We start from the raw sequence: 17177 nt of genomic DNA, 5'->3' as shown, positions 1-17177 counted from the left end.
TATTTATGGCAGGTATCGTATCGAAGTCATAATTTTGGTATCGTGACAACACTATTCTTACCAAAGTGTATCATTAAAGGGAAACCTGGCAAGCCTGAGTGCTTTTTCACTACGAAGCTCCCCCTAGCGTCTGTACGTGTCGATACGTGTGTGAACCCTCGCTCGGTCTGAAGCTCTTTTACTTTTATTTGCATCTTCCGTCAAGGGTTTTCGCTGCTTCTTCATCGGCTCTGCCATTATATACACGTTTGTAACAATCACTAGCCGGGTTTCGTTAGCCTACCTCTGTGCTGGGGATGCAGGATGTAAACTGATCCTGCTTCTCGCGATGTCTGAGACTTTGCGAGACTGAAGGTCGCGGGTAAGAAACAGGTAACTTGCAAGCGGGATATTCTTCCTACAGGCTGTAGGGGTGGGCGAGAGAGTCTTCATTCGCCCTGTAATGAGTAATTTATCCATATACCGACTTAGGAAGATGATTAATTAACACGAAAACGTTGCCGTTGGTGTCCCTTTAAACAAATAGTGAAGTAGAAGGGTGAGCCATGTTGTGGCTGTTTGTAAAAGAGGTTCATGAAAGCTATGAGTCTTGCTCACTAATGCTAACGCAGGCAGTGCATTTGCGAATGACAACTAGCTCCACCCATAAACTGTCATTCAAAGCGGATTGTGGAAGGAAATGGCCAATCAAGTCCTTTAGGCCACTGTTACGACCCTGTTGACTCTTCTTGGGGCTCCGCCCTTTTTATTCTATGTACTGCCCGTCTGTCTCCTGCAGGGTGCTGAGTGCAGGGGTGGCGCCTGGGAGTTAATGGGCTGGATTATAAGAATGCAGGGTCACATTTTAAAGCTCATTAAAAAAGCTCATTTGTGGCTTGCCTGGATGGGGAGAGCCTGGAGACAGCCCTCTCCGACCGCGTAGCCCTTTGCTGGGAGCTCCCTCCATCTTCGTTACATTTTGTTTTAATACATTATACTCACTTTTATATTTATGTAAATAAATTAAATTATTGAATGCTATGGTGTGTGGTCTCCCCCATTTTATGTCAGGTCTGCTTTGAGCCAGGTGGTCCTTGACGGCCACGAAGACCCGACTGAGCTAGATAGCTTTTGTGAGAGATTAAGATTTTGTGAAGTGTAGATTGTTACACACAGGGACAGTTGTTGATGTTAACCTTCACCAGACCCGAGGAACTCTCCCTGTCACCCTTACACTTGGAGAAAAAGACAAACACAGGTTAACCGTTTGAGGAATGTTGCTGGGCAACCACTAGCCGGTTCCATGTTTTCTGATTGAATGGCCATGAGAATTTGACAGCATTTACATAATAAGCATGAGCAGGGGCGTAGCACGAGATCCTGGGCCCCTGGCAGTCCAGATGGGCCCCCATGTTCCTAACCCCAAAAAAAAAAAAAAAAAAAAAAAAACGTAACACTTTACTTGACAGTATCGACATAAGAGTGACATGACACTGTCATGAACATATGACACTGTCATGACACATGAACCCTAACTCTAATCCTAACCTCTAACCCAGGGGTGGGCAAACTGTGGCCCGCGGGCCGGATGCGGCCCGCCAAGCACTTTCATCCGGCCCGCTGAGCATTTCATTTGGTTATCAGGCTGCTCGCTATTTTTTTCCTGCGATAGAGACGACGTTGGTTAGCTTTACTGCAAACTGCTTTTCACTCTCCTTAGAGAACGTTTACAATGTCAATGTCAAAACATCATGTTAAATAGAGATAACATCATGTTAAACTAAGTTAACTCTTAGTTATCTCCTTTGCAGCAGGTCTAACGTGAACATGCGATCCATTTATTGGGAACGCGTCTGCACTCACGAGAGGGAGAGAGAGCCGCAGGTTCCAGCTGGCTTGTCATTGTTGATAATTGATATCTCCTTCTTATAAGAAACTTTTAAAAGGAAATCATGAAGGCAGCAGTAGTTCCCACTACTGACCATTTAAAAAGTGTAAGAGGGCCATACCGTAGCAGGCAGAAGATCATTGAGAAATAAACGTGAATTAAAGCGACAGTGCACAATTTATACATTTGTTAAACAGCATAAAATTAGCAGTATTTTAAGCAATTAATATTTTAAAAGAAATATTTTGTCATACTAAATTATAGGCTATAAAAAATGTATTTTTTTTATGTGTGTGTCGTGGAGGGTGGGGGGGTGGTTGTTGTGCGGCCCGCCGGCCAATTTTCAAAACCCAGTGTGGCCCTTGAGCCAAAAAGTTTGCCCACCCCTGCTCTAACCCTAACTTGCTATGACAAAAACTTAATGTCACTTAATAACAAAAGCGTTATGTCCTAAATGTTTATGACTTGTTTATGACACATTCATGACAGTGTCATGTCACTCTTATGTCGATACTGTCAAGTAAAGTGTAACCAAAAAAACAAATCACGTAGGCCTACACATGAATCTGTGTACTGTAGGCCTAGATGTTTATAGGGTATTATCACCCGGAGAGAAGAAATACTCTTTTCTGATTGTCTGGCAGGGTGGCTCTTAATTCTGGATAACGAGACCTATGAAGTAGATCTGGTAAAAAAAGTTTAATCGCCGTTCCATTTCAATGGTTTTGAATGATAACTATAACAACGATAGTAGGACGACAACAGGTGAGCCTGGAGGCAGGCTTCGCAACAATGGCTGTAAATAAGCTAACTGACTGTCCATGCTATCGCTGTTATAGGGCCAACGAAAGTTGTACAACAAGCCGAACTAGTCAGCTTCCGAGGTGTCCTGTTATACGGAATTAATGGACCACGCTGCGCGTCGGAGAGTTCTTTGCCCCTTGCCCTCGTCCATTAATTCCATATAACAGGACACCTCGGTGGCCGATATCCCTTACATAAATATTAACTGTAATGCTTAAAGGCATATTCCACCATTTGGGGAATTAAGCTAATTTTCCACATCACCTCGAGTAAAAAAATTTTTTTTTATCTTTCTCCCGTTCATCCAGCCGTTCTGTGAGTCTGGCGATACAATTTTTAGGCAGCTTAGCATAGATCATTGAATCGGATTAGTCCATACCATTCTCGCCGCTAGCATCACACTTAACTTGACTACGATTTCCGGAATTTTTCCCATTTAAAATTTGTCTCTTCTCAAGTTAGAAAGTGCAATAAGACTAACGGAAAATGAAACGATTTTCTAGGTGGATTTGACATGGAACTACACTCTCATGTAAGGGATAATGTATAGAACGCCGGTCATTACTGGGAAAATAAGTCCCGACAGGGCGAACCGGACCCCGACGCGCAGCGGAGGGGTCTTGTTCCGCCCTGAAGGGACTTATTTTCACAGTAATGACCGAAGGTTCTATACATTATCCCGCTTTTATTATCTGACTACTTGCCAAAACGAAATAATAAACTCCCCGCGATATGACTTTAGCCTACATAACCTAGCCTATTTGTTACCGTTCATCGTGGCATTTGCTGAGAAACAAATAGTTCGCAACACATGCTGCTGAACTTAAATCAAACATTCTTTAGAACACAGCTGATCAACCATCTGCTTTCACGTTTTAATGAAGTTCCAGTCCTTGCGTAGTGATATGAAAGACATTAATCAGAAGCACAAAACCCGTTGCCATTGACAGCGGTCATTAAATGCTCTGCCGGTGATTTATGTAGATTTAACATAGGCCCGAACGTTGGGAAGGCCCATTCATGTGAATGGAACGTTCTGCAGCACTCTGAAGAGCCGTGTAATAATCTGGCATAACAATCAAGGAACGTTGCGAACGTACCATGTACACAGTGATATCACGCAGCACCTGAAAATAGTCCACGTGGGATATATTTTCCGGCAATACAACCAAGGTGATTACCTGCCTCCAGGCTTGCACAGTGAACGAGTGTTGTTTTCAGCCATGGTGACTTTTGAGCTAGACGATCCAGAAGATATTTACTTTGGTGCAGATGTAGATCCACAGCCCTATATGTTTGAACCGGAATATACAGAAGAAGAGCTCTTGGAAAGAGAAAGGCAATCGAATGTGGCTGAACAGGTGGTGCAATTGCGGGGTTTTTCAATCCATGCCTACGGAGACTGAGTGCCAGTGTTGTACGGAGTGGGACCAGGTCTTGCCATCCATGGCTAGGGACAATCAACCCGAAAAGGAATTATCATGTGTAGCAGCAAACGAGCACTTCGTAGCCATGCTGCATCCAGCAGTGGTCGACTTTTTTTTCCCGGTGTGATAAGGTAAACTGGAAAAAGCGTCCCATACCTGGCATGCCTGATGGACAACTATCTGTCGAGTAAGTCATTTCTGTAATCGTTAGCCTACAATGTTATTCAAAGCTTTAGAATGCCTTTTTCTGTCAACATGCATTTATTGCAATTATAGGCTATTTATTATTTGCTATCTTCTTAGTCAATGCAGGTTGGTGTCATACCGCATCATCATAGAGACAGCACTCCGAGTCCACTGCGCCCACCCTAACCCCACAGAAGCGCACTTGACATCGTTAGGTATTTCAGTAGCTAAGGAAAATTTATTTTCTGATCGTCAAAACCACACCAGAGATGTTAGGCTTTAAATATAGGCTAATAATCAGGCTGCAATGATCTCGCAAATAATTTCTGAATAGCCTAAAGTGTGTCGTCTCCACAGCAAGTATGTGTCCTAATACTTTCTATCATAGCTATCATATCTAATATCGAATCATATCTAATCATAAAATGATTTCACTACCTATGCATTTATTATTTTTGCAAAACTGTAAAACACAATTAAAGTTTCTTTCAGCTTATTCATGGTTTTTTTGAACATGTTAATCGCATAGAATATGTAGGCCTATATCAACCGTAGGCCTACACACTTGATCGCTATCACATAGATGAAACCATGCTACGGTTCTTACAGTAACGGACTCACGTTCACATTGATCTCTATAACTGTTAATTTTTAGTAGCCTATATTCGAACCTATCCATAACCCTTTTTTGCTATTTGACTCATCATTTCACATACAACAATATAAACAATGTCAGACAGTGAATTAGTAATTATTTTAAAATATATATAATATATTTTTTAAAATATATCTTCTGCCAGCAGGGGGTGCTGCAGCGCCCTCAGCACCCCCCTTCCCGCGCCTTTGACAAGCAGGGAGGGCAAATTCATTTTTTGTTATCCGGAACACATGCTCCGTTTCGTTCACGGTTCCTCCGGGCCACATTCTGATCAAACACGCACGCACCTGCACTTTAGAAAAAGCCCCGTCCCGCGATACCTGCAAAAGCGGACTCCCTTGTTCCTGGCGCGTGGCAATTACGTGCTATTCCCCTCTGCGCCGTTCCAGCTCATTTTGTATCTCTGATTGTTGCTGTAAAATTATACGCCAAATTGATGTTCTTGGGGACGGCGGATGACTGACAGACGAAAAATGAATCAGTTCAGAAGTCCAGGACCGCACCAACTCCTTTAGGGGGGAAAGTGAAAAAGCTGTTTCCAACTCTGATCTCGATCTCTCTCTCTCTCACACACACACACGTTTCTAAAAATAGGAAGACGTTTTGTCAGTTTACTTTATTTACAGTAAATAGGCTTGCTAAATATAAGTGGGAATCTTTTGTTTAATGTGGATTAAACATAAACAAATGTTTCATGTGGGTAATTGTGTATATTTTTAGCCTATTTGTGAAAATACATTCAGTCCATTAGCCTACATTGACTTGCAACCTGTACCATGAAAAGTTGCATCCTTGATTGCCTATTGCCGTCATCACTCTTCCACTGGCGGGACAACATAAAAGGGACGTGATTTAATTCTGTTCAGCTATCGTGAAACCGAGGAACATGAACATCTGCAGATACAGCACCAAAATATACCGACGAGGTTATGGCTGTGCGTGTGTAGACAAATGTATTCATCACGTCATTGTTACATCTACTTCGAAAAGAGTTGCGTCAGTACTTTTCCATCCCACACATGAACAGTACCTTGGAGAGCGACCAAGGCGCTCATTTCTGAATAGGTAGGCTAAAGCTTTCTGGACTCATCATCCTTACCTTCGAAGTGGCAAGTCAGTGAGATCTTTTTATTACTGCCTCTGGATGCTAGCAAACAGCTGTTAGTTTCTGAATGTTTCTATAAAATTATCATGTTTGGATAATGCACTCTGCCCAAAGAATGGATTCAGGAAAAAACTGATTTATCTATTTATGGAAAATATAGAGGTTTTCAAGGCTTCTGTAAACATAGGCAACAATGATTAAGATTTAATATTGCTAATAGATTAAAGAAAAAGTTAGTCATTGAACAATATTAGAGCCATCCACATTTTAGTTAAGAGCATAAATAATCTAGTAATGTACACAGTAATCTTCTGAGAAACAAATACATTTCCAAACAAACAAATAAACTAACAACACCGTAAACATAGCTAAATATTCCACCTACTGGTACATTCATACTTACTATTTACATTTATTTCCCCCTTTTTTTGCGTGTATCAACTGTTTCAACATGTGATTACATACAGTACAAACTCTCAAGTGTACCTGAACCTTTCATATGCCTTGCACCTTTCATATGATAGCAAATTTCAAAATAATGAGTTCAATTGAATGGGATGAAGACTGAGTCAGACGATAGACGGGGCTGAAGAGGTTTTGTTCAGGAAGAAGGCTCTCTCTTTCTGAAGGTCAGTCTTGTGCGGGGGTCACCCAACAAAGTCCTGTCAAAAGACAACGAACAAGAACCTTTAATTTAGCGAACCTTTCTATTTTCAGAGCCACAGAAATGGCAAGGGCAGCTCACAAAAACATGACTTTAATTTCATGAATATCCATTCATTATACAAGGTCTGGGACTGGGAACTCAATTTCTTGCCATTGATCATGTGATCATGTGTATTATAATGTTCCTGACCAGTTCTCAGTCAGTATATTAGCCATTATTAAGAAATAATTACAGCTTGTCCTTTACAAGCTGTTCCTTTCTGTATTTTCATGTACCAATGTCTGATGCAATGCATCAGCACCTGGCCACTTATAAGCTCATTTTGTAGGATTGAGCTAGGAAAGGACAAAGGTCAAAGGTCGTACCTGAGCACAATGCCGACCAGCAGCCCAGCAGCCAGAGGGCCAACCCAGTAGACCCAGTGGTAGGGCCAGTGCTTAGCCACCACGGCTGGACCGAAGGCTCGGGCCGGATTCAGACAGCCACCAGAGACCGCCCCACTGCAGAGACAGAGAGAGGGACAGAGAGGACAGGTGAGGTTGAGAGGAGAGGGAGTAAGAAAGGGGCAGGAGAGAAAGAGGGGGAGAGAGAGGGAGGGGGAAAAAGGGCATGAGAGATATAAGGAGAGAGGAAAAGAAAGGGATAGGGGAGAGAGAGGGAAGGACATAAAGAAATAGAAAAAAAAGAAAGAAAGAAAAAAAAAAGATGTACACACATAGTGAGAAAAAGGCCGACAGAGAGAGTGAGAAAAACAGAAAAAGAGAGGGAGAGGGCAGAAAGAGAGAGGGAGAGGGCAGAAGACAGTTATGTGGGAAGGTATTGTTCTGGAGTTTTTCTGACTAGGATTGCGAGGTGCCTTGTTTCAGACAGATGTCTTGTCCTCATCCTGGTTGTATAGCTCACAGAAGCATCACACCCTCAGAAAGACTTACGGTACATAGACCAAGACAAACATGAACACACGTGTGCACAGATCATATACACTATCGGCCATGAATGATCACACAAACACACACACACACAAACATTCAGTTGACCCCACCCATACCCATAACGACACAAATGTACTGCACAGACTGAACACCTGAATCTAGACGCACACCTGCAGCCACCCATATTAACAAGCACACACACACACACACACAAAGAAACACACAGACGGACACACACACACACACACACAGACAAACACACAGACGGACACACACACACACACAGACAAACACAGATGGAGACACACACACACACACACACACATACACACACACACACACACAGATGGAAACACACATATACTCACGCTCCCAGGATGCCGACGCAGAGTGTGAGGCCGATGCAGAAGGGGGCGAGGGGCGTTTTGCTCTGACGGTTCACTGCACTCAGGCACACCGACAGCACCAGGAAGAACGTCATGATCCCCTCCGCAAGCAGAGCTACGCCCACCTGATGATCGGCCTTAATGGCATCAAAGGCTCCGCCAGACGCATTCACAAAGCTCTCGTGCGAGGAGGCCACAGCCTGTTTAAATAAGAATCACCACAGTAGAAAAATAAGATCAAAGCGCTAGTCATCTTATGGCAATATTTACTTAAAACAGGTGCTCTTTCGAGAGAGTATGCGTTCAATCTATCTGAAAAGACTGTGTTTCTGACTGACTGTAGGCAGTGTTCCTCTGAAGTAAAGGTCTTACCCTGGCAAAGCCGGCGCCCACTATGGCTCCACAGAACTGAGCTGCCCAATAGGGGAAGAGCATGATGAGCTTCAGGCCGCCTGCCACAGTGACCCCTAAGGTCACAGCAGGGTTCATGTGGCCGCCACTAGGAGAGCAACAGAGGTCAGAGGTCATATTGCTTCATCAATACCAGTCAATACATTCAAGTTGAATAGAGACACATTGACAACCAGATGTTAGTAAGGCAGATATGTCTAAACTACCAACAAATGTCAGGTATATGCAGGGTAGATGTATTATGTTAAGTTGTTAAAAGCCCCTGGTCCCATCCCTACATTAACTATGCTGTTTGACTTAATGCAGCCTTTTCTGCCAGTAACTGATGGTGCTGAAACGTATAAACAACCAGGGGCAAAGTAAAATGCATTCCTAGGCATGAGTATAAGATTGAAGAGTCTCTTCTTGGAACCTTGTGGATGAGCAGTTTGCAAACCTGTTCATCTGTAATTGGGAAAGTGTGCAGACAGCAGACACCAATGAGCATTTAACATCACAAACACAATCCCCCCTCTTCACGCACCTGATTGCGATGGAGATGGAGAGTGCCAGGCCGTGTGCCACAGCGGGCTGCAGGCGACCCGTGCCCGCAGAGTTCTCGATTACTGAGGCGCAGCCCGAGAAGACGAAGAGTGCCGTGCCGAAGAACTCGGCGACGCACGGGAGCAGGTAGCGGTCGTAGTGCGTGCGGCCCCACATTATCTTGGCCCTAGGCTTGACCTCCGAGACCTCATGCACCTCTTTACCAGCTGAGAGCGAAGCCATGGTGTCGAGGAGGGAGATGACCGCACACGTTGTTAAGTACTAAAAAAGATACGTGAGTGAGAATAATACATACCTGAGAAATACGTACCTTGGTTGTATAACGGTACTGAACAAACGTATGCAACGTGTTAGTTTGGGCTATTTTTTTAGTATGGTATATAAGTATAAGTATATATACTCTTTTGATCCCATGAGGGAAATTTAATCTCTGCATTTATCCCAATCCGTGAATTAGTGAAACACACACAGCACACAGTGAGGTGAAGCACACACTAATCCCAGCGCAGTGAGCTGCCTGTATCAACAGCGGCGCTCGGGGAGCAGTGAGGGGTTAGGTGCCTTGCTCAAGGGCACTTCAGCCGTGCCTACTGGTCGGGGTTCGAACCGGCAACCCTCCAGTTACAGGTCCGTGCTAACCAGTAGGCCACGGCTGAACATATATTTTGAGAATGACTGCTTCTATGTACACAATGAGCATGCTATTTAGAGATCATATTCACGGAAGAACTCTCCATCTTCTACCCCACAAGAAGATAACTTTTTGTTTTACCATCCAAGTTAGCCTAACCAATTATGATAACCTTTTCAAGCATGGGGGTTTCTGTGAAGTCAGTTGAAGCCTAGGTAGAGGATATCTTGGGAGATCACATCTCACAAATGACAGTATTCGCCCACCCCATTTTTGATTAAACTTACCATTTTAATATTATTGCTGACATTAGGAGATTAACTTACCATTTTAATATTATTGCTGACATTAGGAGATTAACTTTTAAATTAGATTACGTTAACGTTAAACATCAGCTAACCGTAGTCTTAATTTCTCTGGGTACTAGCTAACGTTAGGTGACAAACAATAACGTTAATGAATTCAATGCAGCTATCAAGATAGTCAGGTTAAGATTTGTTTGATTTCAAAGAAGGTTACAGAAATATATGAAATAATATAGCCTAGGCCTACCTTCAAATTTGCCCTGATTGCCCTACTATGGCTACCAATGCGTTGGGAAATTTAGCCCATCTCTTTTGGAATGTTCAGACATACAATGTTACATTTTTATAGGAGCCATGCAAACAAACGGCAGTCTTTACCTAGTCTACTTACAGCTAATTTAGCCTTCAATGTCTTCGGACCAAAGCTTAAACTTTAAATTAGAAAAAAAAAATAAGTGAAGAAAGATATAGATAATGGGCCCATAAAGAAGGAATTCAGGCTAGCAAGATGAATGACCCCTGATTCAATAGCCTAAATAGAGGGTATATCAAGGCCCATAGTTTTTCCAAAATCTAGCCTATAGGCTACAAGATCGCATCAAAATTGATGGTGGTAGGCCCTAAATTGGAATTAATATTGTCAAATATTAGGCCTACCCAACTGAACCAGAGTGGGACTTGGGCTATCTGAAATAGAAAAAACAACTTGTTGAAAAGTTGACATTGTTGTGTATTGCACTTTAGCTAGCATGTCTGATACTCTTTTATTTCCTTAAAAAATAACCTCCAAGTTAATTTTTATTATCATAGTTTATCATAATGCTGCAATTTGTCACAAAACTGTTGTCCTTTGATTTTGATAATAAAGTTTCAGTCTGTTAATATATTCAAAAACATTTTGTGGACCTTCTTGGAAATTACCACAATAGGAAGTGCTTTACCTTGATCAGAGTGTTTGCTGGGATCCTTTTCTTGGAGGCGAGACCTTTTCTCAGAGAATATAGTGAAAGTTTTCTTAGAAAAGACAGGGAGTGCCTATATAGTGTAACTGTGGTGTTCCGATCCATTGCACATATGGTTAACGGTTAATGCACTTGTATGTAAATCTGTTGGGTGGATGACCTGTTTTCTCTGAAACCCATGCCAAGAATAAGCGGTCACCTTGTGGCCAGGGGACTAGATGTTATCTGATGTTTATTAATGATGGGGTTATGTCCGGTTCATGTTTGTCTGCACACTGCACTCATTCCAGTCAAGTGTACATTCATCTTCAGCCATCCTCAGAGACAAAATCAGACACGGTAGTTGTTATATTCTCCACTCTGTCACAGCTACTGGGAGGAAAACTTGGAAATATCATCTCTCTCTCTCTCTCAGAATGGTCTGTGCTTGCTTCTGTCTGTGTTGTTTTTGCCAAACAGATATGGAGAATGATCCTGAGCCAGGGTGGTGTGTCATGGCTGACTGAGCAGCGGTGGATGGAAAGAAACAGGTGCCAGAGGCTACCCCTGCTCCTCTTGAATTTTTAACTTTTGGGCAGAGCAAGTACTGAGTCGGAGCGGAGGACATGAACGGAACAGAGTGGACCAGACCTAGAGTTCCAGGTACACACTGCATGGGGAGTGGAGGAAGTAGGGCCTGAGCAAATCCATCAGATTAGATAGATACATGATAAAACGACTATACAATATAATATAATACGTATATAATATAACGACTTGAGTTATTTGCTGTTTACATCGGAATTGACGTCCACAGTGTTATGGACCCATTTGTCTGCAACGCAACGTAGCCTACAACATTTTTTTTAGAAATACAGGAACAGCTTACTATGCTGACGAATGACGACTGCGCAACATGCGAGAATTTCCCCAAACTCTCGGATGCGCATTAAATGTAAAACATATCTTTTCAGTAGTCATTTCCAACTTTTCACGCTGATGGTGCTCAAAATGCAACACAGCCGTGTTCAAAGCAGGATCTAGGCTATCTATCTAGATCCTATAGCAATGTATGGTTGGGGAAGGCATAGAAAAGTTGGAGAACCTGTGGCCTAAAACAATATTGGTGGTTGCAGGGTAATTGAAGTGAAATGGGTCGCGATGGTCTGTCATTTTTAAAAAGTGGGTCCCCAGAAAAAAGGTTTGGGAAACACTGGCATAAGGGATGGGCAATGAGGAGAACAGCCCAAGCAAATCATGTGGGGCCACGGCCAGGTGCTTTGATGACTTCTTTTGAAATCCAACATTCAGTGTGTTGCTGTATTATGTTTTATAACAAAAAAAAGGAATTATATATTTTATAATAATTTTAAATATGATGATTGAATGATGATTGATCAAATCAATTTGAGGTGTCTATCCAACACTGCAAAAAATTAATTCTAACCAAGTGTTATTGATCTTATATTAAGATTAAAAAATCTATTTGGTATTGTTTTTAGTATGAAAAGACTTACCTAGCGCCCTCTCAAAAGATCATTTTGACTTAATTTAAGAAGACTTTAACTTATTTTAAGGAGTCTTATCAAGACAAATTTGCTCAATGCACTGGCAGACAAATTTGCTTGTTTTTAGGACAAATTTGCTTAACGCACTGGCAGACAAATTTGCTTGTTTTCAAGATGAGATGTCTTAAAATAAGTCAAATTTCTTTTAAATTAAGTCAAATGATTTCACAAAAAAGCGCTAGGTAAGTCTCTTTATACTGAAAACAATACCAACTAGTTTTTTTTATCTTGATATAAGATTAATAACACTTGGTTAGATTTTGTTAGATAAGTAGTTTTTGCAGTGAAGAAATTGTATTCTACCACAAAAAATGAAGAATAAACGTATGGTGATCAATATGCTTTTAACAACCAACCTCAAATATACAAAACTATAACACTATTTTTCAATTCACAACTTTCTTTTCTTTTTCAAAATCTTTCCTCTATTCTCTGTATTGGGTTTCTCTTAAGGCGTTTAGACTCCAGTTATCAAAGGCACAACAAAGCAGGGCAAGTGAAGAACTTAACATTCAGTGTTCATCTTGTTTATGTGTGTACCACTCTCATATTTATTTCTCTAAAAGTCAGTGATTTTATATTGACCACTTTTTGCTGTATTAACTGGAAACAATTGCCTTAATCAAAATAAATAAATGAAAAAAAAATAATGAAACAAATTGTGTTTTCTAAGTTGCAGATGGGGTTACTGAGGATTTTACACAGATGTTAACATGAATAGTCTAGTTGACAGAAAGGTGAACCCGGAAATGTTGAGTACACCAAAGTTTTATGATAGAAATATATAGTATGGGTCCCCAGCATGCAGAAACTGCCGGATGCTAATTTGCATATGTTGGGCAATTTGTGTAATTACGCTAATTAGCATAAATTAGCATAATCACCTATATTGATAATATTATAGGAGCTGCTTGGCCAAAATGGACAATGTTAGTATGTTTTTAGGGGTTACTGGAGATGCTGAGTCCATATCTGACATTTTCAAGACTCAAAATCACTATTTAAACATGGTTTGGTCACGTTCTTACTCTCATTAAGCTGATTTTGCTGAGTTTTTGGGGGCGATTTAAATGGATTTTTGGAGGATAAAAATGTTCAGTGATCAGGAATAATTTCAAGTTATTTCTGAATTCCACAATAATTTTGGAAATAGCTATTCACTAGCCCTCTGCTGTGACTCACAATTGTGTAACAAAGGGAAGAACTAGCCTCTACTACTTCTCATCCGTTGTCCTGTCGCCATCTTCTCCAGACTCTTCATCCCTGTCCTGCTCCTTTTAGCTGCTATTTTATATGTATATATATATATGTAACATCATATGCCTTTGCAGAAACATCACTGCCTTTGCAGAAACAATAATTAGTACAGGCCAGGCCTGCAGTTGCACAGCTGCACTTTCCAGATACATGTATACACAGTTTTAACCCAGCTTTGCAGTTACTGCTGATAACATCTAACAAATCAGCAGAAGCAACAGGACTTGAATCGAGGGATGGGCGAGTTCCTCTCCTTTCTTCATACCTGTCTTCTTACTCCATCCAAACGCGGTGATATCCACAGCCGGTGTATCAGGGCGGTCTGCTGCTTTCCAAAGCAGCACCTGTAGATGGGCACGTTTTCCATGGAGGAGTAAGTTGCGTTCTGTAGGAGACAGTGTCTTCAGTGCTGGAGGAGCCGGGAATGGGAGGCCTCACCGCCAGGGATGGATTACTGCACGGGCCTACCGGGCCCAGGGTCAGGGGGCCCTGAAGCCCAAGCCTTTGCATGAAATCATTGCCTCAATATCAACACATCAGGATGTATGGTGTATGAATCTGATTGAATTTAGTCCATCCCCAAAATGCACCAGTATACAGGAAATCACATCAAACCAATTAAAACATTTCTGAGGAAGGACCCCCAAACCCCCCTTCCACATGCGACAATTAGTGGGGGGCCCTTAATACATCTGGGCCCAGGGGCCCAAAAGTTCATAATCCGTCCATGCTCACCGCTATGTGGAGGCCCACGCAAAAGGATCCGAAGAGAGCCCTTGTAAGGGGTACTAAGAAGCTTACAGAGGCCTTCAGTAGAAGCCGCGGGAGGAGACCAGCCGTCGCCTGGGCCTGGCTACGGGAGGAGTGCTAGCCTGAAGAGGATCTCGATGCAGTGGACACGGTGGAGAAGGGCTTCACGCGACCCTGGAAGATGAGGTGGTGACCCTGGAAGATGAGGTGGTGGCCAGGCAGCCGACCTGCTTCACCGTGGAGCCGGCAAGAGGTGGTGCCTTGAGCCCCTGGCCGTTTGAGGCACCCAGGCAGCTTTAGGGTGAAAAATGGAGTTGGTGGTGCACCATGCCCTGTTCTTCTGGGCCGGAGCTTTAGAAAAAAAGAAGAAATCCGATGGACGAGCCAGCAAGGAGGTGGTGCCTAAGGGACGGACGGATGGGACGGTTGGCAGCAGAGGAGGAGGCCTACCCCGGGTAGCTAGGTGTTGGAGCTGGAGTCTGCTGGTGGTGCACACGGTGCCAGTTATGGTGTTCAGTGGCGACCTGAGGGTGTTCTCTGAAGGGAGTTCTAGGAAGGAGCTAGGGACGGCGGCGACAGGCCAGGTGACTGCAGGCACTACCCGCATTGGGCTGCTGGTGGTTGTGGTTCCCCTGCATGAGTAGGGCTCTTGCGGTGTGTGCACCCCACCTGCTGTGTGGCAGTGCCAGAGACTTTGCTGGACTGAATGTGCCGAGGACGGCAATGGCTTGTTGGGGGAGTTGTGTAACGTCAGCGTGCTGGACTGTGCTTGAGATTCCCACAATGTTTCGCGCTGGGGATTCTGGGAGAACTTTGGGGTTGTTATTATGTGTGCTTTTGCCTGTATGGTGCGGCTGCGTCCAACCCTATGTGTGTAAGGTGCGAGTGTTCTTGACTTCCATGGCATGTGCTATGTTCTGTGCCGATGTCCCTGCTCCAGACCTTTAATAAAGCTTTTGATTAGACAACGCTGTCTCATCAATCATTACACTATTAAATCTGCTTAGCATCAATAGCATGCTGCACATATTTGTTAAAGCTCTTGCATTCAAGTTGAGTGATCATCTCAATACCAATGTTTCCCAAAAGGGCTTGTCCCTACGAGAAGAGTATTACCTTAAACACATATGAGGAAACTTAACAGTTCAATCAGTAGACTATGATAAGCTAGCCAACTATGCTTCTTTGTGTACAATATTTCCAGGCTTCAACCAGACAGCTGAATGTGGTAGAGTTGTAATAGAAATAGTAGGCCTAAGCTATAAGCTAATCTGCATAAAGTGTGCTGTCATAAATATCAGACATGCAGTATTCTCTCTTTTAATATCAGGACATAAAATAATACAGATATATTTTATTGTAATCCTCTGGTGTTCTAAGGTAGGCTATTGAAATGTCTAGCCCGACCCCTCCAAAAAAAATCGAGGTTTGTATCAAACCGTGGGTCAAAAATTGTGATACGAATCAAATTGTTAGGTTGGTGTATCGTTACAGCCCTACTGTATATCGCTACAGCCCTATCCTCCAAAAATCTTTCTAAATTGGACCAAAAAAATTTAGCAAAATCAGGTTAATGACAGTAAAAAACGTGACCAAACCAAGTTAAAATAGTGATTTTGAATCTTGAAAATGTCAGATATGGACTCAGCATCTCCAGTAACCCCTAAAAACATACTATCATTGACCATTTTGGCCAAGCAGCTCTTATAATATGATCAATATAGGCGATTATGCTCATTTATGCTAATTAGCTCAATTACACAAATTGCCCAACATATGCAAATTAGCATCCGGCAGTTTCTGCATGCTGGGAACCCATACTATATATTTCCATCATAAAACTTTGGTGTACTCAACATTTCCGGGTCCACAATGTCCACCGGACTAGAATATCAAAAGCTATTTAAAATCGTGCCAAAACAGATGCATAGCAGTGTGACTGACTCCACCAACACCAGATCATGTGGAGGGAAGTTTGGCAGCAAAAGGCCCATTATTTCTATTTTAATGGCTGTTAAACTTTGACTTACACCACAGGGCACTGGAATGAGCCCAAGCTCATTACGACTCCTTCATAATAGCTACGGTGTGTTTGGAGTAAAGATGGAAATGAAACGGATGCAGGCTGTTTATGAATTCTGACACTTATTAATGAAACATAATCAGTAGCCTATATTGCAACTTTCAGAAGACCCCCTTCCCAAACATGACCCTTTTTCACAAAAACACTATCTTCCACACCTTTTTAACCACGTTTGTTTTCCAGTTCTTTATGTAGAAAACTATACTAGCCCTGTAGTACAATATAAATTCAATAATATGGCCCCAGCGGTGGCGCAACTGGCTCCTGCACCGTACGCCGGCGACCCGGGTTCGATTCCCGCCCCGTGGTCCTTTCCAGATCCCACCCCGACACTCTCTCCCACTCACTTCCTGTCACTCTCCACTATCCTGTCACATTAAAGGCATAAAAATAAAGGCAAAAAAATTAAATAAAATCAATAATATCTTCAAAATGTGGGATTTTGGGCCTAAACTATCAGGAGATACTCATTCCACCAACGGGTTTACCACTGAGGAAAAGAGTCTTGAATTTGATCTAGCGTTTATGGCTGGTCGACACAACAGATGCTCAGCAGATGACCCCAGTGAGTGGTTGGGGATGTACAGCTGGATCATAGAATTGAGATAGCCGTAAGCAGATCCAGTAAGTGTCCTATAGGCCAAGGTCTATTATAA

General features: G+C 42.5%; 2 protein-coding genes across 2 annotated transcripts; both read right to left on the bottom strand.

The window, feature by feature from the left end:
* Positions 1–6322: 6322 nt before the first annotated feature.
* Positions 6323–8521, bottom strand: LOC125291657 (aquaporin-8-like). The gene is made up of 4 exons (XM_048238478.1): positions 8405–8521; positions 8015–8232; positions 7080–7214; positions 6323–6709 (listed from the first exon to the last, which is right to left on the bottom strand). Exons 1-4 carry the CDS (start codon positions 8519–8521, stop codon positions 6649–6651), a joined length of 531 nt encoding a protein of 176 aa, XP_048094435.1. The 3' UTR covers positions 6323–6648.
* On the bottom strand, positions 8518–9321 carry LOC125291656 (aquaporin-8-like). Its single transcript, XM_048238477.1, has 2 exons — positions 8947–9321; positions 8518–8531 (listed from the first exon to the last, which is right to left on the bottom strand). Exons 1-2 carry the CDS (start codon positions 9206–9208, stop codon positions 8518–8520), a joined length of 276 nt encoding a protein of 91 aa, XP_048094434.1. The 5' UTR covers positions 9209–9321.
* Positions 9322–17177: the final 7856 nt, after the last annotated feature.

This window comes from Alosa alosa, chromosome 3, assembly GCF_017589495.1.
Source record: "Alosa alosa isolate M-15738 ecotype Scorff River chromosome 3, AALO_Geno_1.1, whole genome shotgun sequence".
NCBI lineage: Eukaryota > Metazoa > Chordata > Actinopteri > Clupeiformes > Clupeidae > Alosa > Alosa alosa.
The sequence above is the reverse complement of the archived record's forward strand: the minus strand, read 5'-3'. Positions and strand labels throughout refer to the sequence as shown.